General features: G+C 46.1%; 7 protein-coding genes across 7 annotated transcripts; 5 read left to right on the top strand and 2 right to left on the bottom strand.

The window, feature by feature from the left end:
* Positions 1-353: 353 nt before the first annotated feature.
* On the bottom strand, positions 354-2,087 carry AGABI2DRAFT_194260 (hypothetical protein). Its single transcript, XM_006463373.1, has 6 exons — positions 1,956-2,087; positions 1,557-1,698; positions 1,134-1,496; positions 993-1,078; positions 531-938; positions 354-469 (listed from the first exon to the last, which is right to left on the bottom strand). Exons 2-6 carry the CDS (start codon positions 1,693-1,695, stop codon positions 422-424), a joined length of 1,044 nt encoding a protein of 347 aa, XP_006463436.1. The 5' UTR covers positions 1,696-1,698; positions 1,956-2,087; the 3' UTR covers positions 354-421.
* Positions 2,088-8,526: 6,439 nt separating this feature from the next.
* On the top strand, positions 8,527-10,833 carry AGABI2DRAFT_152607 (hypothetical protein; the record flags this gene model as incomplete). The annotated part of the gene is made up of 15 exons (XM_006463374.1): positions 8,527-8,713; positions 8,762-8,880; positions 8,944-9,045; positions 9,099-9,192; positions 9,246-9,280; positions 9,335-9,451; positions 9,510-9,663; positions 9,718-9,749; positions 9,806-9,899; positions 9,950-10,094; positions 10,145-10,245; positions 10,310-10,433; positions 10,546-10,603; positions 10,660-10,752; positions 10,807-10,833. 15 exons carry the CDS (start codon positions 8,527-8,529, stop codon positions 10,831-10,833), a joined length of 1,482 nt encoding a protein of 493 aa, XP_006463437.1.
* A 377-nt stretch (positions 10,834-11,210) lies between these two features.
* On the top strand, positions 11,211-13,897 carry AGABI2DRAFT_208226 (hypothetical protein; the record flags this gene model as incomplete). Its single annotated transcript, XM_006463375.1, has 5 exons — positions 11,211-11,792; positions 11,843-12,265; positions 12,316-12,563; positions 12,610-13,520; positions 13,570-13,897. The coding sequence occupies 5 exons, from the start codon at positions 11,211-11,213 to the stop codon at positions 13,812-13,814; spliced, it is 2,409 nt and encodes an 802-aa protein (XP_006463438.1). The 3' UTR covers positions 13,815-13,897.
* A 13-nt stretch (positions 13,898-13,910) lies between these two features.
* On the bottom strand, positions 13,911-17,058 carry AGABI2DRAFT_179790 (hypothetical protein). Its single transcript, XM_006463376.1, has 13 exons — positions 16,975-17,058; positions 16,388-16,921; positions 16,267-16,332; positions 16,191-16,213; positions 16,072-16,143; positions 15,985-16,008; positions 15,888-15,933; positions 15,660-15,736; positions 15,494-15,609; positions 14,857-15,434; positions 14,663-14,803; positions 14,182-14,609; positions 13,911-14,122 (listed from the first exon to the last, which is right to left on the bottom strand). The coding sequence occupies exons 2-13, from the start codon at positions 16,898-16,900 to the stop codon at positions 14,002-14,004; spliced, it is 2,205 nt and encodes a 734-aa protein (XP_006463439.1). The 5' UTR covers positions 16,901-16,921; positions 16,975-17,058; the 3' UTR covers positions 13,911-14,001.
* Positions 17,059-18,550: 1,492 nt separating this feature from the next.
* On the top strand, positions 18,551-21,132 carry AGABI2DRAFT_152609 (hypothetical protein; the record flags this gene model as incomplete). Its single annotated transcript, XM_006463377.1, has 4 exons — positions 18,551-19,074; positions 19,154-19,866; positions 19,953-20,090; positions 21,110-21,132. 4 exons carry the CDS (start codon positions 18,551-18,553, stop codon positions 21,130-21,132), a joined length of 1,398 nt encoding a protein of 465 aa, XP_006463440.1.
* Positions 21,133-21,167: 35 nt separating this feature from the next.
* Positions 21,168-21,953, top strand: AGABI2DRAFT_194263 (hypothetical protein). The gene is made up of 4 exons (XM_006463378.1): positions 21,168-21,222; positions 21,272-21,675; positions 21,729-21,828; positions 21,884-21,953. The coding sequence occupies exons 2-4, from the start codon at positions 21,485-21,487 to the stop codon at positions 21,884-21,886; spliced, it is 294 nt and encodes a 97-aa protein (XP_006463441.1). The 5' UTR covers positions 21,168-21,222; positions 21,272-21,484; the 3' UTR covers positions 21,887-21,953.
* A 48-nt stretch (positions 21,954-22,001) lies between these two features.
* Positions 22,002-25,346, top strand: AGABI2DRAFT_225236 (hypothetical protein; the record flags this gene model as incomplete). The annotated part of the gene is made up of 10 exons (XM_006463379.1): positions 22,002-22,227; positions 22,306-22,748; positions 22,805-22,957; positions 23,011-23,061; positions 23,121-23,137; positions 23,188-23,261; positions 23,324-23,619; positions 23,678-24,708; positions 24,764-24,800; positions 24,855-25,346. 10 exons carry the CDS (start codon positions 22,002-22,004, stop codon positions 24,969-24,971), a joined length of 2,445 nt encoding a protein of 814 aa, XP_006463442.1. The 3' UTR covers positions 24,972-25,346.
* Between the last annotated feature and the right edge of the window lie 1,627 nt (positions 25,347-26,973).

Below are 26,973 nucleotides of genomic sequence, written 5' to 3' on the forward strand. Positions count from 1 at the left end.
CTCGCGAAAGCGGGACTCGGACTCCTCGACGCCGATAAATTCGTCGGGAAGGCCAAAGCGGCCGATAAAGTCGGCGGCGCGTTCGAGGGCGAATTTCTTTGCATCGCCGCGGATGGAGCCCTGGGAGCGGCGCTCGAACTCGGGGAGGTTGCTGGGGGGAGGGTCAGCGCGGGGGAAAGGGGGAGGGGAATCCCGACAGACCTCTTGAGAAAGGCGAGCTGCTGGTCGGTGTACGCCTTGGGCAGCCGGGGCTTGTGTACCCTGGGATCGCTCACCATGGAGCGCTGCGCCATTCTTGCAGAGCCCAGGATAGCCCAGGATCCCACAACAATCTCTCGGCTCCTTCCGAGGTTTCCTCGTTCTCACGTTCAATCAACGCATTATATTATCCAGCTAATGACATCCACTAATCTAGTCCCATTCAATTCCTGGGTTTCCGGCTGACAACCAGATACATCGGAGTGAACAGCTACCCAAATTCGCATCAGCTCTCGGATTCTCAGCAACAAACACCAGAAAAAAATCCTTACCTTGGCCTGTCCGCCCTTCACCAACGCATCCGCTGCAACCTTGAGCGACTCGCTCACATCGTATGTGCCCTTTGGCAACACCCCAAACCACTCCATCACTCGGATCGCATTATGGCTAACCAATTTCCCGCTCCAGCTCATTCGCCATACAGTCAAGTAATCCCACAACGTCTGCGCCTTCGAGATATCACCCTCCAAAGGGTAATACCACGGAACCTCGTCCGGACGGTCAGCCAAATCCTCCTCGTGCTCAATCTCGAATCCAACATTTTTCAATGCCTCACGCGCTTGACGGAGGGGTCGCATCTCGGGAATACCATTACCCAACTCAATTTGGTGAGCGAGGGCTTTGTGTTCAGGATTGGATGCATCCCATTCATCAGTCATACACCATTCGTAGACACCAAACTACGTGTCACCAACATTAGACCAGAACTACGGGAACACAGCCAAGTCACTTACGACCCCTCCTGGCTTGAGCACCTTGAAGATTTCACCGTAAACACCTTCCCAAGTAGGAGCATGACAGGTCGCCTCGATAGCATACACTATAGAGCCTTGTCAGTCCACCATATAAAACAGAAAAAAAGAAAAAGCAATTACCAGCATCAAAAGAATTCTCTCCAAACTGTTCAACAAGCTTCATAAAGTCGCCTTTAACAAACTGAACCTGGTCCTGCAATCCCATCTTCTGCGTATACTTCCTCGCACGACCAACTTGGAATGCATTGTTATTCACACCAACAATATCCGAGCCAGTAAATGTAGCAATTTGTCGTGCAGGTCCACCAACACCACAACCAACATCAAGGACTCTCATCCCCGGACGAAGTTGCATATACGCTGAGAGATAATGTTCATGACGAACAAGTGACGCGTCAAAAGCTTCGCCTTTGTAAAAACGAGAGAAATGGAAGGATCGACTCCAACCAAATTCATATAGTTGTGTCGCGCCATCATAGTAACCTAAGAAGAAAAAACAGTTCATTTGAATTCAATTGTCGTTTCAAATTGAATGGAACTAACCGTTGACGACATCAGTATAACTGTTCAACCTCCTCTCATTATCCTCATTCTCTTCAGAATTAGGATTCTCCTTCCAAAATTTGGTATAATTCTCAATACGACCCTCGACACGACCATCAGTACGAGCGTTGACAACCATCGTCTATTCAAGTCAGAAAGAAATTGTCAGTCAAAGAGAAACAAGAAAAAAAAACGCAAAGTCGAGAAGGGAAAAAAAAGGAAAAGCTCAGAGACTTGAATGGTTTCCTTTTACAGGAACACCAAAACTCATCCGAGTCCTCTAAAAAAAAAGGACTCGTCGTTTAAACGAGTTTTGCAGACTACATTTTTTCATCAAAAAAACCAATTTTCCACCCCCGAAAAAAAACTGTCAAGCAACAACGAACGCATGCGACTTACCTATAGTAACAGCAAAACAAGAATTAATTATAATAAATTGAGGTTGAGGATGTGAGTGGGTATCGAGAGGAGTAGTAGATGGGTAACAGAGAGAGAGAGAGAGAGAGAGATCCACAGGTGAGAGTGTGTGTGTTGGAAACGGCGTCTCTCTTTTTCTTATATAAGTATATATATATTAAAGTCGTATGACGGCATTTATGAAAAAAAAAAAACGCGTGAGTTCTTGATGAAGAATCAGGTCACTTTGGAATTTTTTTCGGAGGCGTGGGGTTGTGATGGATCACGTGTTTGGAAACCTGGTTGGCAACTTTGATTCTTGAACGCTTTTTGAACAACTTTTGAGAAGGAGAATGGTACAGTACGTGTTTGTTGCGAAAAAGCATGAAACTTTTTTTTGGATAATCTATCAAATCCGGGAGGGGGTAAACAACTGGTAAACACTCAAATTTGTTAATCAGCTCAGTACTGCCGGTTGCCGGATCATTTATCTCTACAGACGGCATTCGGAATGTTCCTAATTACCTGCGTTTTAATTATATGAAGAATCCTTGCCAGGCTATCACTGGAAATCTGAATTAAGACTATAAAGAATAAAGGAAATCCAGTTCCAATCTACCGTGGGTTCGCTGGTGAATCGTGATTATAAAAGACTCTGATACCGACCGACTCGTGAGATCTCGAAAGTGACCAAAAGAAGTTTAACCTTGGGTTTTGACTCATCAGTCGTTCGCTCAGTGCTCGCGCCCGTTTTTAAAAAATCTCTGTCCTCTCGACCACACTTCAATTTATAAAGCACGGCTTTAGAAACCAGTGATATGAAGTCATGTATTGATCCAGTTTTTTCTCGACGTGTGACTGAGCGCGCTATAGTGATCAGTACAGGTGAATGAAAGCACAGTCCACTACACCTGGAAGGCCTTCCCGAAAAAACGGATCTTCCCTCTGCATGAATCAGAAAAAAAATAAGAGGGTGGAATGATGGTTTTCTCGATCTCTCGTTCCTTGACTAACAACGGAGTCCTCATACTCTCGAGCGGCGGATATTTCAAGCATTACCTTGAGTTATGCACCACCTTTTCCCCCCGTTGTAAGCGAATAATCGCAGCCTATGATAGCGTGGCTCCAGGTCGAGTGAGCTCATTCGATAGATGTACAGGACGCTGTGTAAATTGAATGATCCGAGGTTCTTAGAGCCGAGCTCTGGAGTCCGGTTTGGTGCCCCTTTATAATAGTATATGAAGTTGATGCTGTGCGCGACGCAGCCTAGCATTTAGACGCCGTTAGAACTATGTTCCCTCGTAAAGTTAGAACAGACAGGAGCGGTACGTTTTTGATATATATTTCCCAGAGATTTTTTTTGGAAGACCCTTCTACAATATCCCCGACGTCTATTCCATTCATACACCTCTATCAAAGTATTTTTTTTCGTCGCAAAATTCAGTCACTTTCAATTTGCCCACGTTTTTGCATCTCTTTTATCTCGCTAAAGTCTCCATGATGAGTGTCAGAGATTATCAACTCAAGATTTGGCTTCCCTATCCGTGAAAAAATCTAACTTAATGGCCCCAACCGACATCAATGGTAAGTACTATATTGTGAGATTGCCGGAGGGTCGGCATATATCCATATGTAAGCCTTCTAGGTTTCCAAAGCTGAAAAGAGGTTCCCACTGCCCAGCCAAAACTTAAAAAGTTGGACCATGTGGCATGCAGCCCAAATGGACTTTTATGCTAGAGTTCGAATCGACTCTCCCTATTTTGTAGTTCCGAAGGCGAGTAAATTTGGACAAAGCGACTCGGAACAACTGGCGCAAGTAGTCCTATGACGGGATGTTCAGAGTAATGCGAGTCGAGATCCTCGGTCATAGTAGTTGCGCTTGTAAGTGGAGAGGATTGGTTCTTTATGTAGTGGTGCAGGGTGGGGCTCAGTCATAGACTCATCACTGAATACGCAAACGTTCAGGCACCAGGCCCGAGGAATTGCTTTGGCCAGGCTCAGATTTGAAAGTCGACTAAAGCTTAAGAGTTGACTCACCGAAACTCCGAAGGCATCAGGAACCACGTTGGCTCCACTATTTCAAGGTCTTGATCACACATGTCACACATGGAACTCTACTTCAATCATGAGAACGCCCTTAATCCATTCGGATTAAGCAGGTGGACGCCTAGCAAACGCCTAGAGATGAAAAAAAGTTACGCGTGGCGATTGACAAGGCTCCTGTCCTTCTAACAAATCTCCAGGGGCGGCAGTTGTCCTACGCACATCTCAGCAGCATGTATAACGGGTGCTTGTGTGTCGCGGCGCGATCTCAGGGGCTACCTAGCCAGCATGATAGGCAGGTTCGCAAACTATAGTAGAGCTCTGCTCTCCCCCACTTATAAATCAGTGGACTTCAAACTCGATCTTGGGAAACGTGGAAAATTAATATATGCCGGACAATGTCTGAACTGTAGCTTGGACAATATCCGCGCAAATCATGCCAGGAAACTAGTAGTAGCTCTGTGGCAGCACTGCTCTAGCTTCTTCTTGCGCGGTAAGGATTACTTTCTCGCTTCAAGAGATAATGGTACCACTTTCTTCAGTTTGTACAGTGGTCTTGAAACCTGATACACCGGACCTCAGTGTGATCGGTCCTTCTCGGTGAAGCCTACGAGGTGATTTAAAAGTATTCATTACGGGAACGAACTCATTGAACGCTGGTCTTGGCCAGCTAAAGGTCTCAGCCAGTACCCCGGGCTCCAATTCTATTTTTCCCGGGTATGAGTTCAGGAAAGACATATCATTTTCGCTATTCAAATGCTGAAGTGATCTACGGCTTATAATTAGTAATTTATGACGCCCAGGTCGTCAGTGTGGAGGGGGAGGAGGAGGGTGGAATTCAAATCTGTTCGTCACTTTCCTGATTCGAAAACCCAAAATTTAGTGAAGCCCTATCCTCAACAAGGTTCTAGAACGATGTCTACGTCTCCGTAAAACGCATCACCGTACGATCCACCGCGGCGCCAGGAGTTTGATCCATACTTATAGGCCTGTATCCGTTTTTGCGTGATTCGAGTCTGAGGAAACAACATAATACTATTACCGCGAAGCCTCCTATCAGCATGTTGAGTTCTGTTTCTCCATTTCATGATGATTTCCCCGAATGAACTTTCAATCCCACTCCTCATCTCCGTGCAGCTGAGAAAGCTTGGATTCTATTGTTTCACAGGTATGGGGAATCAAACCGAGCCTCCAAGATCCCCAGAAAGGCGATTACCGAGACTTAAGAAATTTCAAATTAGTGGTGTCCCCGTCTGGGAAGACCGATTCCCCTTTCAGATAGCCGGATCACCAACTTGAAAGTCTTGCAATTTTCTTAACGCAATTTTCAGTAAAATTTGAAAGCCCTAATTTCCCGAGTGAAAGCGTTAGACAGCTCAAGATTCTGAGGTTTTACTCCTTTCCAACATGCTGCCGTTTCTCCGAACATTTCAGGGGCGAACTATCACTTGGCAATGAGACCTTTCCGAAGCAGGTGGGTAGCTAGATATGCCAAGCTACAAATCGAAGTCCTTGTATCTTGTGGAAAGTTGATCATTGGTCAAGTCCAGAGTGAGCTCCGTGAACCCTGCGTGAACCCAAGATCTCGGTGCATCTAATGTTAACTAACGGATGGAGTAAAACATACTGTATTTATATGTATTCTGCGGCGTCGCCATTCTGATTCCAAGTTCTTATATTTGTCACCGCATGTACTACCTCATTTCTCTTTCTCGTTGCCTTTCTTGTCATACTTGCATGAGTACAAAACCTCTCGCCCATATCTGCCATGGTCAGTATCTCAGTGATTTTCACTTTTCATCAAACTGACCAGACTCAATCAGCTCACTTCTCGACAATAGCTCTGGCGTCTCTTGAATTATGAATATGCCTTCTTATATATCGTTCTATACTGGAATAGTCCTAATTACTTATCGCGATTCCATTTTGCTTTCGTACACGAGAACTACGAAAATTTCATGTTAAGTCACGTATGGCGTTCAGTGATTGATAATGATTGATAGCTTCCTATAGGGTAAGAATGGACTTCGAAGACAAGCGAAGACAGCGCCAATCTTAGTGTCTATTTTTGGACGTTATATCCGATCAAAGTGAAAAATAGACTTCGCATATGATCTTTACACTGACATCCTTCCATGTATACATGTAAACGCTTTCAGGCTGATGACTTTCAGTTTCGCTACGCTTTGAATTCCTTCCTATAAACAGGCAGAGGTTATTGTTTAGACCTTGGAACTCGCAAACCGGTTGCTAGTTTAATATGAAGGGTATGTCATTCTGTTTTCAAAGTTTTACTCCAAAATCTGTTCTCCGGACCTCATAAATATCCTCTTCAGTGAATAGCAGAATGCATGGCATCTAGATGACTCTTCCTGCGGGTGTCATGTTATCGGTAGGTCAAATTTACTTGTGACATAGCTGATACGGCTTCATTTCGTATCAGAAGTCCGAAATTTTTGAGAACGAACGAGGCAGGTGGTCTATTTGAAAGATATATGAATAAGGGCCCGGTGAATGTGGACCTCATGCATCGCCAGCCTCGAAAAAATTCAATTGATTCTGGACTTGGCAAGCCAAGGCTTGACGTGTGTCCAGTCAATTTGGCCTAATATCGGAGGCTAAACTCCGAATAAAACACTTACTTGCACCTTTAAGCTTCAGCTCTGAGCAACCGCGGCTTTTGCCTGCATATACATACGTTACTTGGCAGCTCCGAACAGGACCTTCTTCGATGTCCTATGAATATCGAATCGGGTATTCTGCGTCTCCGACCATGTTATTGTCAGCAGTGGGGTTATTGCTGCCGTTTTACATTCACTCTGTATTTTCTTACTTGGGGCGAGGCGTAGAATCAGTCGAGTTTTCTAGAGCCGTCCCTTTCCACTAAATAAGCTTCTAGCGGGGTAATAGATGCTGGGAAAGTTTGCAAATTGCAACGGCCGATGCCAAGTGGTTTATTTCCGGGTATACCTTTGTCTCGCAGGGAAGATGGTTGCCGTAATATACCCCATGATGAAAACAACCACTGTTTAAGTTATCGAAATTTCAGTCATCCGGGTATTTGTTCGAACATTGACATCACATTACTGAGAACTACGTCAAAAAGTCACTGGGAATCGGCCGAATGGTTGAAACGAACTTGAGTGACTTTCCGCCATGATACAATACACCGCGATGTTAAGTCAATAAGGCGGCTGGACTGTTGGAGCATTATTCGAGCATTATCATCCAATATCTTTCGATTACTAGCGTGACAAAATCGTGATACCATCACATTAAGACCAATGATTCATTTATTTTGCCGTCGTATTGACTCAGCGTTGCAGTGTTAATAAAATGTATGTGCTTATGGTTATGAGGTAGTAAATATTCTGTTTGAGTACCTGAAATGATTGGTGAACGGCTAATGGTCTCAAATCAACTGCCCGACCTGCCCCCGGCAGGATCATTGAATGATATGCAGTGGTACAATTTTCGAAAACATGCGTAACTTCATTTCATTTCAAAGGCTGTGGGCACGCGCCTTAAACGGCAACACGGTCAATTAAAATTTCAAACGCAATCCAATGCAGCCACGGAGATGGGGATACGATCGAGATGAAGAATGTTGTGGATTTGTCATCCTTGTCACAGATGAACCGATGAGAGTCAAAGGCACATTGAAGCGACACCCGAACGAGAGTTCGTCATCCATTGGACGCTTCATCGGACGTAACTAGAAGTAAACAGACACATGATCCTCACGCACATACGTGTAATCCTATCGGTCATCATTCAGAATGCCCGACAAATCAGGCTCGAATCCGATTTGAGAGACATAATTTTGGTGTTGTCGACGTCTATTTGAACTCTTTTCCATGTTTACTTCGCAACCATAACCAGAGCATTCTTGACGTCTGAAGTTACATGAAGTGGTTTATCCTCGAGAATTCCGGCTTGGCTTTTTTCCTTAAAGCGGCTCGATGGACGCTTCAAAGATACAAATGTAATGAATGGGCGTCTAAAAATAACCATGTATGTATGGTGAGTTTTGGGACTGGCATTGGTAATGTTGAAAAGTTGAATTAAAGTCCACATAGCACGGAGGGGAGGAATTCGGATATGGTTTGTATTTTAGTTTTTGCTCAACGTCAAAGGGGAATATTTTCCACCCAGCACCTCCAATGCCAAGGGGAGAAAAATGAAAATATCCGTGGAATTCCCACCATATGATGCGTCGGCCGATAGACCAGTTATCCGGAAGGAGATACGATGTTCATCCTTCAGTCGGATCTCATGCCGAGTACGATCAAAGATATACCCCTCACTACCACCCAGACCGCCAATACATACCCCGCACCGATCTCGCTGGACAAAATGGTCATGAGGTGGTACCGCCTTCTATTCGGGGACAGAGGATCGGAAATAGTCTATACGTTGGTGCGTGGTGACGTTTCCCAGGGGCAGCATAAAAGCGGGCGCGCTAGCTCTTTCTTGCTTAGCGACTTGTCTTCCGTGTAGCAGCTTGAAGCTCGCCTTGCTGTCCCCTGTCATGTCTTCAATCACCAAGGAAAAGCTATCACCGACTTACGACGCGAAGGTTGTAGATGTATCTTCAGAAGAAGAGCAGCAAGCACCAACCATACCTGACCCCCAACGCCTCGCGGAAGAAAAGGCCTTGGTGTGGAAGCTGGACAAGCGGATATTGCCCTTCGCTTGCTTGCTATATCTCTTCGCATGCAAGTATTCAGCTTGTTGGTCATAGACTCGACTGACTGGACTATTAGACCTGGACCGCTCGAACCTAGGAAATGCGAGGCTTCAAGGACTTGCTGACGATATCCTAGACGGCGACCCCACCGGTCAAAAATTCGACTGGGTGAACTCTGTCTTCTTCTTCTCGTATGTGCGTACCATGGATTTCACTGAATTGATGGCAACAAGCCTGACTCATAACTGGATTTTCAAGATCATTTTCCAAATTCCTGCGTCAGTCATTTCGAAACTCTGCCCTCCACGGGTATGGATGGCATGTTCTGCAGCCGGCTGGGGACTATCCTCCACTTTGATGGTAGGTTCATTTTTCGAAAAAAATTTCTATTCTTCAATTAATACGATTTCCAGGCGGCGGCTTTCAATTATGCTGGGGCGATAGTCTGTCGCCTCTTCCTGGGAATGTTTGAATCAGGGTTCGCACCGGCCATCCCGGTCTACTTCTGTGAGTTGGTCATGGCTGCGTGTTCGCTTCCACACTCACGTAATTTCTGAAAGCATTTTTCTATACGAAAGAAGAGATGGGTCTACGGGTGAGCTTATATTTGCGTGAAGCACAGACTTCTTTTGTTGACAGCATTTGGTAGATGGCTTACTGGTTTGGATTCGCCGCTGTTGCTGGAGCTTTCGGTGGTTTGATTGCTTTCGGTACCCAACATGCCCACGCCGCGATTAGTAACTGGAGAATTCTGTTCATCATTGAGGCAAGACTTGATTGCCATTCATTTTCCCATTCGTTCAATTAATTTGACCAATTTCCAGGGAATACCGCCTATCCTACTCGCATTGCTCACGCTATTTTATTTGCCTAATCGACCGGAAGTCACCAATTTCTTTAATGAACGCGAACGAGAACTTGCCCTCGAGCGTATCAACAGAGATTCAACTGCAGACACAGGGGCGACTGTGAACAAAGGTATGAGCGTTGTCATGTTACAAGGGAGTGAGGCAATTGACTGGTTGTTTTTAGAACATATTTGGATGGCGTTCAAGGATTGGAGAGTGAGAAATTTTTGCTATTTCTGTTTAGTGTCATTGCTGAACTATACCCACTTCAGATATACATCGCGGGTGTAATCTATTTCGGGCTCAATGGTGCTCTAGCATCTATTTCGGCATTCCTCCCCACTATCGTGCAGACACTCGGATTCAGTTCGTATTGTTTGTTACAATCGTTTGCTCGGCTGTTAACCCCATTACAGATAACGCCAGAGCTCAATTGATGTCCGTGCCACCTTATGCCGTGGCTGCCGTCTTGCTTGTTACGTTCAGCATGGCATCCGATCGAATCCAATCTCGTGGTACCTTCATGACCGCTTCTTCAGCGATCGGAGGTATTGGATACCTGTAATTTTCAAAATCTTACATCCTCAATGACTTGTTCTGACAAGTTTTAGGTTGATGCTTACCGTAAAAGACGACAACCATGTCCGCTACTTCGGGGTGGTTTGTATTGTATCCGGAACTTATACCACCATTGGCTTGATTATCGCATGGTGTAAGAATCTCAGAATGCATATGCAGAGTTGTCTGATTGTCTAACGCTACACTCTCTCACACAGTTGCCCACAACCTAGGTTCTGAAACTAAGAAAGCGACTGGTATTCCCATGTTCATGGCAATTGGACAATGTGGAAGTGTTATGGGGACACATCTGTTCCCAAAAATTGAAGGGCCGCATTATACGTAAGCTTTTTCTTCTGGCGATCTTTCACTCGTACTGATTTGCGCGAACAGTAAAGGATTTGCTGGTATGTATCTCTCTATCAAGGCGACCTGCGACGGTCAGCTTATATAGTTTGACAGTCTTGTGTGCTTTGGAATTCCTCGCTGCTATCTGCTCTGCCGTACTCTCCGTAAGTTCAAACACATTTACATCTCCCAACTATGTTATAAAAGTCATTTGTTCCAGATATCTTATCGGTGGGATAATGCCCGTAGAAATAGGCTCTACGGAAAACCCAAACCCGGCGATAAGGTTAATACCCATGAACTCGCTGACGAGGTATTTTTCACTTCCCACTGTCTTGATGCTGGAGTTGAATTGTATCGTTCTTAGGCTCCTGGGTTCCGCTATGTCGTTTGATGTCTCCGGATGTGACTCTGTGATCAATGCTAATGTTATCATGTGTTTTCCTGAGGGCAACGACAATGTATTAATGTGATTATGTACACACTGCGCCGCTGAGTCGCGGCTGAATTATTAAAACATTCTTTAAGCATCATTAACAGAATCCAATTGAGAGATATCTCTTACCGGGGTCGCTCATGCTTGCTTGTAGCCAAACCCACTCGTAATTGAAGGGTTTGAACGAGCGCACGAGACCCAATCATGAGACTGCACACTTATTTGATTCATCTCTTCGCGTTAATTCAGCTCAATCAACGCGAATTAATTAAATCTCGTGACTTGTCGCGTCATTGAAAATCTCACGAGCGTTTATAACTTTATTCACTTCAACGATGAGCTCGAGGTTCAAAGACATCATCCGTGTTAGAGGACGTCATCTCAATGTATCTCTGGAGTCTGGCTCAAGGTGGCCGGCAAAATCTGGCCAAGGCACTCTCCAGCCCATATCCCTTTCTATCGACATTGTTCACGACGTTTCCCCGGCTGGTGCCAGCGACGACCTTCGTCTATCTATAAACTACTCCAGCGTGTCTAAACTATTGGAAGCTGCGCTTACGGGTATATCCTATCCCTCTCTGGAAGATGTCCTCCATCGTGCACTAGCAGAGGTGCATGAGGTACTTAAAAGTGCTACGATTGCGCAAATAAAAATTAGCATCATCCAGCTTAAACCTCCGCTTCACTGCAAAAATGTGGGGCTAGAAGCATGGTCCGCTCTAGAAAATGATACATGGGAAATCGCAAGGACTCGTCATTTTGTCACCGACTTTGTCCGACCCACCATCGTCGGTGTCAATGATGTCGAACGAGTGGAGGAGCAGGACGTAGTAGTCAACGTGTCTATTGAGGCCCACGCGGTTCCCCTCAGCTCCGTCAAACTTGATTTTCGAAATTTAACAAGAACCCTTTGGACGGTGTGTCCTTCTTTTATCCTTCGAGTCGATCCTTGTCTCACTCGGTCCAGGAAATAGGCAAAACCTCATATTTAACACTCGAAGCGCTGACAACTCATGTTGCTAAAGAAACCCTTACTTCTCTCGCCAAGGAATTTGCTTTGGACGTTGAGCCTCTGGTCACGGTTTCAGCGGCAAAACCATGCGCGTTAGTTTATGCTGACGCTTCAGAAGTCGAAATTACCCGCATTTACGATGATTTTCGGATTGCTCGACCGTCCAGGCTTTCCAAGGCAGTAATTGCAGTCGGATCAAACGTCGGAGATCGATTCCATAACATTGAATACGCTCTTTGCCTCCTAGAAGATCCATCTTCTCTCCTTCCAGATGCCGGCTCTCAGTCTCGGGTTTCAGTCATTGACACGAGCTTTTTATACGAAACAGCGCCTATGTATGTTACTGACCAGCCTGCTTTTATCAACGGCGCTTGCCTGGTAAGAACAATTCTGCAATGTTCTGACTCCGATGCTGATTGCTTGCTTAGGTAGAAACTAATTTGGAACCTGTACCATTATTACAGCTACTCAAAGCCATAGAGCTAAAAGTTGGTCGAACGCCCGCGATTCGAAATGGTCCTCGAATTGTTGACCTCGATATTATCTTCTATGATGACCTCGTTTTGGACACACGAGCTCCGTTGCAACGTTCCAGTCTCGACGACCTTGCAGGACAGCTGCTGATTCCGCATCCCCGCATCCAGGAGAGAGAATTTGCGTTGAGGCCCATCGCTGAGTATGTTTTTTTCACTATTTCCAACGAAACTCTGACATTGCCTTAGCATGATACCAGACTACGTTCATCCTGTCCTACACTCGCCAGTCAAGGAGCTGCTGGAAAGTCTGCCGCGGGCAGCAGACGAGCCCCCCATGTGCAAAGTGATCCCATTCCCAGATCACTCGACTTACTCGGCATCAAAACCTCCCGCGACGTTGACCTATTGGTTGCATCCAACCCCTCTGTATCCGGTTACGGACTCTAAACCTCAAGTAAAAACCCGGCTTATGGCCACTCTAAACGTCACCCCTGATTCGTTTTCGGATGGATCAGAACACGACACTCTTCCCACTGCTTCTGTCTATGTCAAAGAATCAGTGCTCTCCGGTGCAGACATCATCGATGTCGGCGGCTATTCGACGCGTCCCGGAGCAGCACTAGTCGACGGTGACGAAGAGAGTAGACGCGTCTTGCCGGTTGTTCAGTCTTTGCGCTCCACCTCGGATAGCAATAGCTGCTCTCGACTACCTCTCAGTGTTGATACCTTCCGTTGGAAAGTTGCTGAAGCTGCACTTGAAGGAGGGGCTAACGTCATTAACGATGTATATGCGTTCACGGGGCCACGTAGTAAATGGAGAAGTGACGAGGAAGCACTTGAGAACATGAATAAGATGAAAGTGATTGCAAGGCGATACTGTACCCCCGTAATCTTGATGCATTCGAGAGCAGATGCTGGAAAAGATAAAGATTATTCTGCTTATGCTTATGCTGAAAAACATGGAACACCCGCTATCGTGGAGGGTGTGAGAGTGGAGCTTGGCGAAAAGGTGGAACATATCATCAAAGGGAAGGGCGGTGTGCGTCGGTGGCTCGTCATTGCTGATCCTGGAATTGGGTTCAGTAAGACGGTGGAGGATAATCTCAAATTGCTGAGACATGGGGCACAAGTGGTTGATGATGTCAAGATTGGACGAGGTGAATTCGTTTTGTTAAGGTCTCTCGTAACGTGGCTCATTTGCTTCAGATAGGGAACAGTGTAGAAATCCTTTGTCTGGACTCCCAACCCTGGTCGGTAGTTCGCGCAAGTCTTTCATCGGTAGCATCCTGGCCAAGGGTGATCATGGTCGCCAAACTATACCGAAGGAGAGAGTCTGGGCGACCGCCGCTAGTGTCACTTGCGCCATTCAACAGGGTGCTATGATCGTACGAGTCCACGACGTAAAAGAGATGGCTGATGTTGTTACCATGGCTGATTCTTTATGGTCGTGATTCTCATAGGAGAGATATCTTATGCATTTTCATACCCTACATTGTTATTTCTTTGTCTTGTCACCACTCAGGCCCATTCATGTCACAGTCAGGTAGTAATTGATGCACTCAAAACCGACGGTAATACTATAATTCTGTACTTTCTTGGTGCCGAAATTTGTACAGACAGTACTCATTACATTACACATCAAACGAAGGGGAGGCTAATTGGTAATTTTATGTAATCAACAAAGAGTCTGAAAGCGTCAAACTCGGGGATCTGTTCATGGCACCAAAAATCTTCATCTCGAATTTGATATATTTTGTGCCTTGATACGAAGTGTTATCTTGAGTAATGGTTCACCATGAACAGTTGAAAATAACATACTTGGAACTAAGATGGGAGCGCAAGCCGTTGAATTTGAACTTATTCTCAAATACTTTCTTTTTTTCCTGGGTTCCCGTATCAATCGCAGTAGTCTTGCTACCTTCTTTAGTCTCGCTTCCACCCACGCCCTCAGCATCGCCGACGTTAACGCCCGAAATTAACGCAGTTTCTGATATCTCCGAAACACTGGGACGATTACTAGGAACCTTTTCGTCTTCATCTTTTTCCGATGCAGGTTTCTCCTCAGTTTTGGGGCAGTATTGGCAGCCATAATTCGCCTTTTCGACCCACGGTTTTGCATCTTTGTAATTCTTCTTCAACCATTGTGATATGCCCGGAGCGTTTGGCAGACGCTCTCTTAACCAGAATGCATTTCGTTCGACAATCTGAATCCGCATCGGGACCGGGTGACGATGCGAATGACCAACCTGAGTGAGAACGTATCAGCATAGCGTTGAATAACATGGAACGGTAGATTTACGATATTTTGTGCATAAACAACGAGGGGAGGATCGCAACTGACACAGGACCAACATTTTCGCTGGATTCTTTTCCAGGTTTCAGATGGCTCTTCCGTCACGTCTTCAACGTCCTCGAGACACGTGGCTAGCGCAGAACAGGCCTGGCTTAAATCATCAGACCGAGGACAAGATAAAGGGAATTGAAAGCCCTCACCTGTTCATCTCGCACAAAATTATTGATATCCCAGGCTGCCGATGACTCCTCTCCCCGTTTTTGCTTGGTCTTATCTCTACACTGGTGCCGACAAACTCCGGCAAAATCAAGACATCCATCATTTTCGTACTTGGGCTCTACAGTATTGCATAGCTTGCATTTCCATCTCGCGTCGAGGCGCAAAACCGGATGCGGCATCCGACGGGCAGCCACCATGTGGTTCCATTCAGTTGAACCACCCATGGTTGCTAGCATTTGGCGTTTCGCCGTCTCTACCCACTTTTCAACTTCTTCCTTGACCATTGTTTTGAGAAACCCTCTCGAACGCACAGCAGTCTTCACGTCGACTTTGGCTGCCATTAACTCGGATGATTGCAAGAGTTTCATCGAAGGTAGTTGGAGAAAGAGTGCAAATGAAGGAAGTATGGGAAAGATGGTGGGCTGAGACATGAGCTTTTGATAAAATTTCCAGATATCCTTCTTGTTGCTTTCGCGTAGCTTAATCATCTTTTTGCGATCGTTTCTCACTTTGAAATCATGAAACTCGTGGGCAATTACAGGCCTCATCTTTTCCAGCTCTGTCAACATGTTTCATCCCGATTCACATATTTCGGTTTGAATCGTCGAGAGGACGTACCTTCCTCAGTGATTTCCTCGCGCCGCTTCGTTTTTATATGATGAAACCACCCGTAAGATGTTTGATGTAACATTTCAATATATTTCCAGCCTTCTTTTTTCGCGAAATTTTTGGCCCTAAAGTTTCGTTAGAAGAAGAACCGAGACCGGAAAAAAAATTCAAGTACAGAGTATCATTTTTCTTTTTGACACATCGAACACCTTCCTGCCAGTTATCCCGCCATACACAAAGAGCGACACAGAACTAAGTAATGATTAGAAATGGTTCTTGAAGTCAGACCCTAGGCAATACCTTCATCCAAACCTTTGTTTGAGCTGCACGTATTCTTCTCTCTTGCATGTCGAGCGAGCTACTACAAACGTAAGACAAGCACCTATACGGTGTTCATACATACCAATTCGAAATCCAGTCTTTCCGAGTTATTCTTGAACAATTTGGATCTATTTTGGTTCTCAGTGAAGCAAGTTCGGGAGTGATGGAAATTATCTTACAGTATCGAGGTCTTCCCCGAGGGTCTACGAAATGATGAGTTTCGTTACTCATTGATGTGAAAATAGCAAGACTTGCCAATGATATACGGCGTTTCCAAAGTAGGGGTAAATTCTGCCCAGGGGGCGGGCCCATCAAGCTCGCACGTTTCTAGATTCGTTCTGCGAGTAGAATGAGCGAAATATTCCAGCCATTTTCCAATACTGACCCCATTTTTTCTCGACAGTCATCCTTGAAATTATTTAGTCAGTATACATGTCATGCTTAGATGCGAAAGCACTGACATTGCCGCACAGGCGCAATCTCAGCGCGAACGATGAAAACATTGCCTCGGAAGTACTTCCGCAAATCTATAGGATGTGCTGTTATCGAATTACCTGCCAGCCGCTCGCATAAACTCCATACCTCGCAGTCACCTTCGCTGAACACGAATGCCGTATACTCCGCTTCTTTTCCAACAAACCGCTCAACCCGAACCACTTCGTTCGAACCTTCGACATTTTCCATGAAATTGACATCGGAGGGGTCAGGTAAAGCAACAGCGTTCCTCATCCGTCTCCAGAGACCTGCTGCACTCTGCTCCTTGAGCTTTTCACGTAACGTCCTACAAGTTTTTGAGACAGAAATAACATCGCCTGGAAACCCTGTCCGCTCTAGAATTATCTCTAGTATATCGAAAGGTAATCCCGCGAAGGAGGCGGAGCCTGGTACCATTACCATGCGTTGTTTCTGATTCTCGTCGTGCTGGGCGGGTTCATGAAGTCGACGTTTTTTGGCGATGCGGGCATCTTTGGACTCGGAATCTGAAGCAGAGGAACCATCGGGGACGGTCGTAGTAGGACTGTCCCCCGCGACTTCAATGCTTGTCTCCGTATTAGCAGCTTCGCCGTCAGAGGGGGGTTCTTCAGATATCTTCATGATGTTATCAGTTCTGGTTACCTAGGGCTGGATCAGCTTTCGATAGCGAAAGGCGGATTCAGCGCAGGCATTACCGACTGCTCTTGCGTTCACGGTAGACTAAGATTTAAAGCGCGAAAAGCAAAGTCCTCGACTCAATGAGCGGGAGATGGAAGATGATATCCTTTAAAGGAAAGTTCAAGGTTGCTCCTTCGGCGTTTTGCGAATTGGCCTTCGTCACCTGCCTAACCTCGATCCCTTAGACTTGGGGTCGAGCCTAATCTTCCTGGTTTATGAGACGCGCCATCAACAAAATATGCCATGCACTTTTCTGAGCCTCGTCCCGATAACATCGGCGTCTCATTCACGATTTCCGACAGTGAAGACCATGAATGGATCAATGTTTCACAAGACTGCAAATCCTCGCAAACAGTACTAGTATTGCTTGAACTCAAAGTGCACGGGCTTCGATATTCAGTAGGATAACTACACCTTGCTTGCGACAGTGTAGGCCTCGTCCTTGAAACCCAGGACGAAGCTCTCAACCTTCATAAGCATTTATGCGAAAATGACGTTGCTAAATGTGTGAGTTAACCAGTCCACTTCCAACAACTCTCCGATGTTAGCAATTGTCGATCCCCGGGTACACAGATTCCCTTGTCAACTGTTTTTACCTTGATCATGACCTCGAACTCGTATTGCTGCAATCTAATCCCCGTCAATATATTCCACATTCCTCCCTCTTCCATCGGTGGAGGACCTTGACTTTGTCAAGCTCCCACTTCTGAGGTATATTTGTGTCTCTTCATTACTCAGAGCCGGTTTTAACCTCTTGGACTGGTGAAGACATGATGCCTAAATAGTAGCAATGATCGTGCATCAAAATGATATTACGAGCTAGTACTTTCTCCTCGGGGACTGGATAATTACTCCCAATGACCATCGGAATGAAACATCTGGTTACGTTATGGAAATATTTCGCCGGGACAGCAGAATGGTTTCAGAAAGGCCGATTTTGAGCCCGGAGCCGTCGGGCCAAAGGGAAACCGAGGGTCATCAAGACCGTAAATTATACGGGATATAACAAAGGACTCATGAAATACATCACTAAAAATTAATAGTTATCATGCTATCCAACTGCGGCCGGCGACTGCAGAGGTATGGTGCGTATGGATCAGCGATTGGTGCAAAAGCGGTGATAAACCCGTGCCGATTTCCGAACTCATACCCATGTGCACTGCGTAGGCAGTTTAATTTCCCAATTTCCTGACGGCGTTACCAGCCTGATTCCATTTATCAGAGAGGCTAGTTTTGTTACATTGTCATAAAACATCTATATACGTCAGCGGTAGTACCTGTACGACTCACCAGTGTATGGTTCAATGGGTTAATGACACTTGGGGATCGAACGATGATGGGTAAATTAGACACCGATAATGGTCCCGGGTCGCGAGGAATTCTACTCGCCTACTTATGCATGATAAAGTAGTTGAATTTTGGCACCAGATAAGTAGTAGGCATGATATACAAACCACGAAAATAGAATTTCCAAGAATAGAAAACATACGATCATGTGACCGAATGTTCATCCAAAGCGTAATTTACGTACTCGAATGTGCATCCATATTCAACTGTTGCAAAGTTCAAACTGACCCTAACATTTCACTTACCATGCTGGCCGACGAGGATGACGTGTTTCAAGACTCAAATCCAGTCATAGTGGATTTCGACGTCCTCGAAGCGGCAAAAGAAAACGTTCAACCCCTAGGAACAGGCAGACGTGTAACAGCTCTTTCTGCTATTCTCTCTACACCCCACGTACATCGCGAAGCCAAACTTTCAGCCACACGGAACCGTCTACGCATCAATGTTGAAATTGCTCTTGAAGATGAAGAAGGATCAGAGGCATTAGACGCATATTGGAGGTTCATTAATTGGACCTTAGATAATTATCCTCAAGGACATAGTGCCGAGTCTGGACTCTTGGGATTGCTGGAAGAAGCTACGAGAGTATTGAAGGATCACGCCGGCGGGAAGTGGAAGAGTGACATGAAATACCTCAAGTTATGGTTGCTTTATGCCAGTTATGTCGAGAGGCCGGAAGTGATTTACAAGTTTTTGATCGTGAATGAAATCGGGACGGGTTTTGCTCTACTGTATGAGGAGTACGCGGCCGTTCTCGAAAGAGATGGACGGTATGTATTCTCTTCTTCAGTGTTCTTCAACGCCCCCTTGCTCATTGACTTCATTTGGTACTGTCCGCCTTGGCTTTAGCCGGAAGGAAGCAGATGATGCTTATGGCCTCGGCATCGCCAGACGTGCAGACCCACTTGACCACCTTCAAGAACGCTATAACGATTTCCAGAAGCGGATGATGAGCAATATGATGCTTCTACCTACCCCTGCTACCACTACCATCACCGCTTCTTCGCAAAAACCTCGACCGGCCCTCGCGACTACTCTCAAGCCTTCCACCTCTTCTTCGTCCACGCGACCTTCATCTTCGTCAATATCACGCAGCGTATCCACTCCACTCCCAATGTCATCTTCCTCCAACTCCAGACTCCAGGTATTCGTTGACCCGTCTGGTACAGAATCTCAAATGGAAAATTCCTCAGACTCTTGGCAAGATATAGGAACTCGAAAGTCAAGAGTCAAAGAAAATGTGCCAGAGGTGAAGAAAATTGGAGGTACGACATTGAAACAAGCTGGGAGGGGTAAACGGATTGCTTCTGCTTCTGCTTCCGGGTCTTCTTCGGGTTCGAAAATTGCGGTATACCGGGACTCTGGACCGGGGGACATGCCGCCACCTACCGGACCTCCATCCAAAACGAAGGTGGCGGCGGTGGCAAAGGCGCCGCCGCCAAAAACATCAAGGACGGCGTCGTTTAGTCCTTTCGTCGACGGACCTTCTGCCGCAACTTTAGTTACCGCTCCCACAGGGCCTCCGGCAACGCCGAAGTTCACGCCATTCAAAGATGATGTAGGTGTTTTCTCTTTGGGGTCCATATTGCTGTAATTGATTCCAATGTTAACGATCTTTATTTCCGGTATCTTTAGACTGCTACTCGAGATACAATCTCCTCACCCGTTGTTGATGCCGGATTGACAGATTCCGTCATCAAGTTGAAGAAAACGGGCGGGTCGAAGATGATCGCGAGTACCGAGGCGGAAGCGTTGAGGAAAGATCCGCTGAAGAATTACTTGGATTGTGATGTTGCTTTTTTCGATGATAGGTGATGATGATGATGAGAAAAGAAGTCTGTCGGGTTGAATTTGGGATTTTGTCTTTTTTTCTTTTTCTTGGTATCTTATCTTCATTTTAAAAAGGTTTTAATCGGTATGTATACTCTAATGGACACCTGGATAAAAAGACTAACGCAAGTTACTTATACAGGTGACACTTTCGTTTTCGTTCGTTTGGAGGTTTGATTACTTTCCCTAGTCTATTAACCGCCACCTGTCTTATGTTAGTGTGACAAATAACTTTTTTTGGCAACATCCTGTCTGGCACAAGGACTTGTGCTACTCGCAATAATGGAAGGCTTCAAACAACCTAACTGCTAGGCTCAAGCGTAAATTCTTTTCGATTCCCAGTGGTGGTAAATACCAACCCGCATGGGCGATGGTTGATATATTCGAAGGATTGTATGGTCCAGAACGATATAGGATCAACATTTATCAATTTACGGCTCTGATGCAAAAAGACCATGCCAATCGACTAATAGTCTAGTTTTGGACCATCGACAGTCTAGGCCTTTGGGTCAGCGCTTCAATGACCACCCGTTGAAATCGTACATACTTGGGTATAGAGGCATGAAGATGCTTGAATGAATGATTAGTATGACGCAAGTACTTTGGACGAAAACGTATCGATTTATCTTATGTCACCGCTGCCCTGGATTCAAATTTCCTCGAAGATTCGTTTAACCTCGTGTCAAATACAAAATTTATCATAGGTTCTCTAAATTTGAGCTTATGGGCCGCCGCCTTCCCTATGGACTTAGAGAGCCAATTAAATGTGAGAAAATGGTGATTGAACTTGTCATGGTCTTATAATCATTGGTAAACGTCTCCTGAGTGGTACTCGGTGATGGGAGTGTGAGTGACGCACCCCCTGACGCATTACACCGTACCAATGGCAAGAAGTACATACACCAATGAAAGGTCTCTCATGTTTGAGTCGGCGGTACTAGACCGGAGCCACCTAATCTTGGCACCGGACAGGAGCCTCCGAGGGAAGGGATACATAAGGCCGATAACTTCGAAGTTCGAAGGCGACCTTAGAGCCTTTCGCCCCGCTTCTCGTCCGATACTATTTGATTGGTACCTCGCTGTTAGTAGTGAGTCTTTAGGATCAATCAATTACCGCGGGGAGGTGAAATTACCCAGTTTGCTAGGTCCCTGCCACTCGGGCGGTCAACTTCCATCGTTGATTCACTGGAGCGGGAAAGTAAATTACTGATTAGCCTCGAGGAGTTAACATACTGGCGGGTATATATATTCACTTGGTTAGAGGATCAAAGGTTTTTAACCGCACATACAACGCCGCCCACTTGACATACTCTCACAGCCTTTCACTTCACCCACCTCAGAAAACAAAGCATGTATTGGAGATGGAATTTTGCTGTTGTGGTGCTGGCTACATTATTTATGTTCGCCGCGGCTGCTCCACTAGGGGGAAATTTGACGGGAGTGGAAATCATATCGACTGTTGTTGGAGAGGCATCAGCACAATTACTACCATCATCACCGGACACTGTAACAACGACACCGGAAGAGCAACCATCTTTTGGGTGAGTGAGCTGGGACCTTTGCATAAGTTTTGTTTTTTGATTGTTATTTGTAGGATTGCTGATTATATGTCGAATCTATTGAGAGGAGAGGGACGGAAATCATCTGATCAGGCACGGCGGCGGCCGCACACCATAACGCGGAGACGACACCCTGTGAGTGTATTGTGTTGCCAGTGGGTACATTCAGGAGACTGACATTTGTATGCAGTAGGATGAAAAGTAAATAGAGATAGGACAAAGAAATATAAGTTATTGTTTTGATCATGAGAGAGGGTTACATAAGCTGAGGGCGTTTACTTGTCGAATTGTGCTTGTTCTGCTCGAGCATGGATCTCTCCTACTCGCTCCCCCATGACGCCCCCTTCCCCGGGCCCCAGCCACACCCGTACATCCAGGATCCCGTCCTCTACGTCTCAAATCTCCCCGCATATGTCACAGACGAGGCCCTTGCTTCCGCCCTCACCGGTTTCGGTCCCTTCAGACCAAAAATCATCCGCGATGGCGCGGCGTCTCTTGTTTCGGGTTCGATTGAATTCAAATTTTTAGAAAAGGGTTAGTTCTATCCTGTCCTCATCTACTCACTCCGCCGCGTCGTCATGCTATACGTGTCTTCTGACCCCCGGTTTACAGCTGAGAAGGCTCTTGCAGTCCTCCAGGCGCGCTCCGTTCCGAACACGAACCCTCCGGCATCTCTCGTTCTCTCGCCCTTTCCACCCTCAAATCCGCCTACTGCACTTCCGCCTCCCAACGCTCTCCCTAGGCTCATCAAGCAACTCCCTCCCGGATTCACAGATTCACAGCTTTACGACATCTTCCGTCCTTTTGGAGCACTAGCTTCTGTCCGTGCTCACACTCAGTTTGGTGCAGATACAGGAGTTGTCGAATTCTGGAGCGAGGATGATGCTCGGCAGGCCGAGGAAGCAATGCATTGTGCGGAAGTAGAGGGCCACAACATTGCTGTTCAGATTTACACGCCTAGAAGGGCCAGTGGCACAGTTGCTGACTTTAATGCTGCCGCTCCAACTTTTGTTCCCGTCAGTCCTCAATTCACCACGTTCTCTTCACCGCTCCAGGTATGTCATCACAGCCGTGGGCTGGTCTTTTTCCGCGTGGTTACATTTTCTTTTAGTACTCGCCTCCTCATGGGGCACCATACCCTATCCGATCTCCTGGTAGTCCGTTCATTCATGGTCCTGGACAACAGGTCCAACTAGCCCCGATGGTTGGCCCCGGCTCATCGAGCCATAGTGGTCTCATCGACCCATGCAATTTATTCTGCAAGGTTGGAAATATGACATTAGCGGTGGAGTCAAATGCTTATCAGACATGGTCTAGAATCTGGACTCCGAAATCGACTCCAATGGCTTGTTTACCCATTTTCGTCAGGTAAGAGGCTTTCGGGTGGCGCTGTAGCTTTGACGAATTATGCATTGCCCCACATCTAGTTCGGCCAGATCGTCAGGTTAGTGCCTTTGATCGTGGTGGCCTCGCGTCATATTAAGGCCATCTTAGTGCTCGTGTAATGAGGGACGAGACCGGTTCCAGTCGGGGATTTGGCTTTGTGTCGTTTCAGACTCCCGATCAAGGTATGCCCGCTTTTACGCACCAATTGCTACTCAACCGATTGGTTTTGTTCATCCTTGAATAGCTGCGGCCGCTATGCATGCCATGAACGGTGCTCAACTAGGGTCCAAAGCAATTGTCGTCCGCTTGCATGAACCAAAACAACTTCGACAGGAAAAGTTGGCTCAACGGTATGCGGGTCACAATGGTCACCCCAGGAATTCTAGCGGTGCTACTAGCCCAGCAGCTAGTGATGCGGGGGAAACCATGGTTGGAGGATGGTCCAGCCCTCGGAATCGTCCTTCTGCCCTTACATCCCCTAAAGCCGCCTATAATGAACGTCCTGACAGAGGCAGACGTAGCTCTGGAAGCTATTTCCATGTGGGTTATTCGACTCGATCCATGTATCAAATTTAACGATTGATGTATCTACTTCTAGGCCGCGCTTTCTGGAACATTGAATGTGCCAATGCGTTATGATGATCTCTCTTCATTAACTCCTGTAGTTAGGAAGGAGGTATTGACTGGAGAGTTGATGCGTCGGGTAAGGTCCCTCGATATCGTGCCCTCTACTGAGTTAGATGCATTGGTCGAGGCTCTCACCACCGTTTCCTTGAGCGAAGTCCTCCAAACCATTGATGAGCCTGAGCGATTAAAAGATCAAGTCGAATCGTGGAAGAAGAATAATTTGAAGCCCGTGGACGTTCCTCCCCCACCCAAATCCTCCGTACCATCAGCATCAGCATCTCAAGATTCCTTGCTTGCTAATCCAGACGCCACCGCAAGTGCACCTGAACATCCTTCTACACCTATCTCTGTCGATGCTGTTCTATCCACGCCCCCTAGGACGTCCAGTCCTTCAGGATCCGTTCCGCCGTTATCGGAACGTGAAAGGATGTATCAAGCAATATGCAAGCTTGAGAAAAACAATCAGTCCGAATTGACGGATCTGGTAATGAGTTTACCCAAGAGGGAAAGGGCGTTGTGTTTATTCAATATCGAGGTTTTGAGGACTAAGCTTGCGGATGCGAAATTGGTGTTGGAAAGTGATGATGATCATAATACCGGCGGTTTACAAGAACGCACACCTATCGAGCCTCGTGCTAAATCGACACCCCCTGTTACTCCCCAAACGAAAAGAATTGTGTCTGGTTCAGGAACAGGAGAGAACCCCAGGACTCCGGACCTATCATCTCGTGGAGCTTCGGCTACCGCCTCTCCTCTGCCCACTACACCCTCGACTTCTGCATCGACTGCGGTTGGTTCTAGTAGTAGCGCAACTTGGACCATGGCGGCATTGGCCAAGTTGAGCGCTCTGGAAATTGTTCAAGTCGCGAGCGATCCAAAAGTAGTGTTACCTAGTGGCCTGAGCAAAGCTGATCCAATTGTGGTGCAAACGACAAATGAATTCGTTGATGGATTATCGGGAAAACCTGTGCAACAGCAAAAGCAACTGTTAGGAGATAAGCTGTATGTCTCTTTCTTTGATACTCAAGATACGAGCTCATAGTGCATCCCTATATAGATTCAAACATATCAAGTCATACGGCGTGAAAGGAGCTGTAAGTTTCATGCATGATCTTAATTTACCACAGCTGATGAATTGTTTCTTATAGCCGAAATTTACGATTTCCCTCCTCGACCAAGAGGACCTACGTGCCCTTGCGCATCTCATGAACAGCTACCCCGCGATTTTGAAAGAGAAAGTGATGGCGCTCAAACTCACAAAGTGAGCAATGAAATGTGACGTTCTCTGGCTTTGCACGCCGAGGATATATACCGGGACCTATCTCGTCTTTACCATCTCTTTTTCGATCACCACATGACCAAACAGTGCTGGATCTCACGTGTCGGTCGCGTTACAAGCAACTAACTCCTGTTTATCGGTCAGCCCGTTCTAACGCGCACGTTCGACCCAGAAACTGGGATTCGCATGATTCTTCTCCTGTTATATCCTTTCACCATTAATGTAATCTCTTTTTCTCTCTCTCCGTTTATTTTCTTTTTTACCCTTTGCTACTTTTTGCCCGTCCCTAGCAATATTCCCTTGGCTCCTTAGGAAACTACACACATGGCTGTTGGTTGGAATTTTTTCAATTTTTTTTTTTTGCATTTTTCTTTGGTTAAGTACCTATCACGCAAAGTATTATCCCCACTCATTTTGGATTTCCTCTTCATTGGCGATTAGCCTACCTACCAACATATTTGCTACGATGAATTTGTGTGTGTTTCATTGCACATTGGGTTAGGTGTGTGGGACGTTGGTTGCCACGCACGGTTGCCCTTCCTCGCCCTCTGCCCTTCCTCGTTTTTTCCGTTACATTTTTTTCTACGCTTCTGATACTATTAAGACATACCTTCTTAAGTAGGTACACGACCTTGGTAATGATAATGATGAATGACTTGTTTTAGATGGGTTGGAAGTCGCCAAGGAAATGTGCTGACTTTTCTGCTATTAGAAGTTTTTTTTGCTAAGGTTTTTGATGTAACGCTGAACAGGAATGCAAACAAGATTGAAATGCGGTTTGCGGTATTACTCCAATGCAACATGCATGGCCCACTGTCCACATCACGTCTCTCACCTTGGCCGATCAAACATCCAATCCGCAACGCCGCCGGTTAGGACCGCGGCATCTCATATACCATATGAATGTGGGCCTTGTTTTACTTCCCGAAGCCGATGAAAATGATTGCGCGGAATGTATTGAAGTCAACCTACTGTCTGATGCGGTGGTGCCCATCCGACCAAGCAACGACCAAGCCCTCTTGGCCCCTCATTAAAGCTGTGAAACAGGGTATATTCCAGGGGTCCTGTCTGATCCTCGTCGATCGTAAATTGACTTCTTCTGCCATATGGTTGGAAGCCGATAGGCATCTAATCTAATACTTGGCCAATTAATCAAGATTTGTGACTCGATCTGACAGCAAATAATGACATATGTTCCATTGGTGCTGTATTGATTCTGCAGTGACGCCCAGTTTTTTCATAGCAGACGCGCTTAATGGCCGATTGGAGAATATCTTTCTCGCTCCACAGGTTTTGACATATGCCTCAAATAAGTTGAAAGCTCATTAATCACTAATAAGGGGCAGGACTAGTGGTAAAAGACTGCTTGTTTGGGTAGTTTACTATACTCTGAACAACTGATTTGAGCGGCGGCGGAGTACACGTTCCGTGGACAGTGACCGTGTGAAGTTGAACACAACTTGGTGTTCAGTTCGTCAGCCTCGTTCCTTACTATCCGTCTCTACTATTACTCCGTCGTCGATATGTCTAAATTTAAATCTATACTTGAACCTGTCAACAACTTGGTGGTCAAAGTTCACACACTTCCGGCCGACTGAGTTCAACATCGATCTCACTGCCTCGAAGTCTGGGGCCCTGCAGTGCCATTTACCTCGGGGGTCCCTAACACGTCCTCTGGATTGTAGGATGGCTATCGAACTCGTTGACATACTTGGATAAAAGACTGGCAAATGCAATTTTCATCCAGGAGAGGCGTAGAATGGTCTTCAGGTTTGTTCCGAGCACAGGTTTACTTGACTGTCAGTGACTCGGGATTTGGTTTGGTCCGAAGTCATCAGCTATTCCGAGACGGATGGATAATTATTAGTCCGTTCTCTTGGATTGCGTCAGAAGGGTAACTGATGTATCTTGTGAGTCGCCTCCTGGCTGACTAGAAATTCACGATCACCCACTCTCAAAGGAATATGGCTGTTCTTAATATTCACCCA

Source organism: Agaricus bisporus (genome assembly GCF_000300575.1).
Source record: "Agaricus bisporus var. bisporus H97 unplaced genomic scaffold AGABI2scaffold_8, whole genome shotgun sequence".
NCBI lineage: Eukaryota > Fungi > Basidiomycota > Agaricomycetes > Agaricales > Agaricaceae > Agaricus > Agaricus bisporus.

Bases quoted from the DNA above. Each gene is read 5' to 3' on its own strand.
- AGABI2DRAFT_194260 (XM_006463373.1), bottom strand. From the start codon at position 1,695: ATGGTTGTCAACGCTCGTACTGATGGTCGTGTCGAGGGTCGTATTGAG. The intron at 1,497-1,556 runs GTTAGTTCCATT...TTTTCTTCTTAG, and splicing joins TTATACTGATGTCGTCAACG to GTTACTATGATGGCGCGACA. The intron at 470-530 runs GTAAGGATTTTT...GAATTTGGGTAG, and splicing joins TGAAGGGCGGACAGGCCAAG to CTGTTCACTCCGATGTATCT.
- AGABI2DRAFT_179790 (XM_006463376.1), bottom strand. From the start codon at position 16,900: ATGAAGATATCTGAAGAACCCCCCTCTGACGGCGAAGCTGCTAATACG. The intron at 16,333-16,387 runs GTATGGAGTTTA...CACATCCTATAG, and splicing joins TCAGCGAAGGTGACTGCGAG to ATTTGCGGAAGTACTTCCGA. The intron at 14,610-14,662 runs GTAAATCTACCG...GTTCTCACTCAG, and splicing joins TTGTTTATGCACAAAATATC to GTTGGTCATTCGCATCGTCA.
- AGABI2DRAFT_194263 (XM_006463378.1), top strand. From the start codon at position 21,485: ATGTATTGGAGATGGAATTTTGCTGTTGTGGTGCTGGCTACATTATTT. The intron at 21,676-21,728 runs GTGAGTGAGCTG...TGTTATTTGTAG, and splicing joins GAAGAGCAACCATCTTTTGG to GATTGCTGATTATATGTCGA.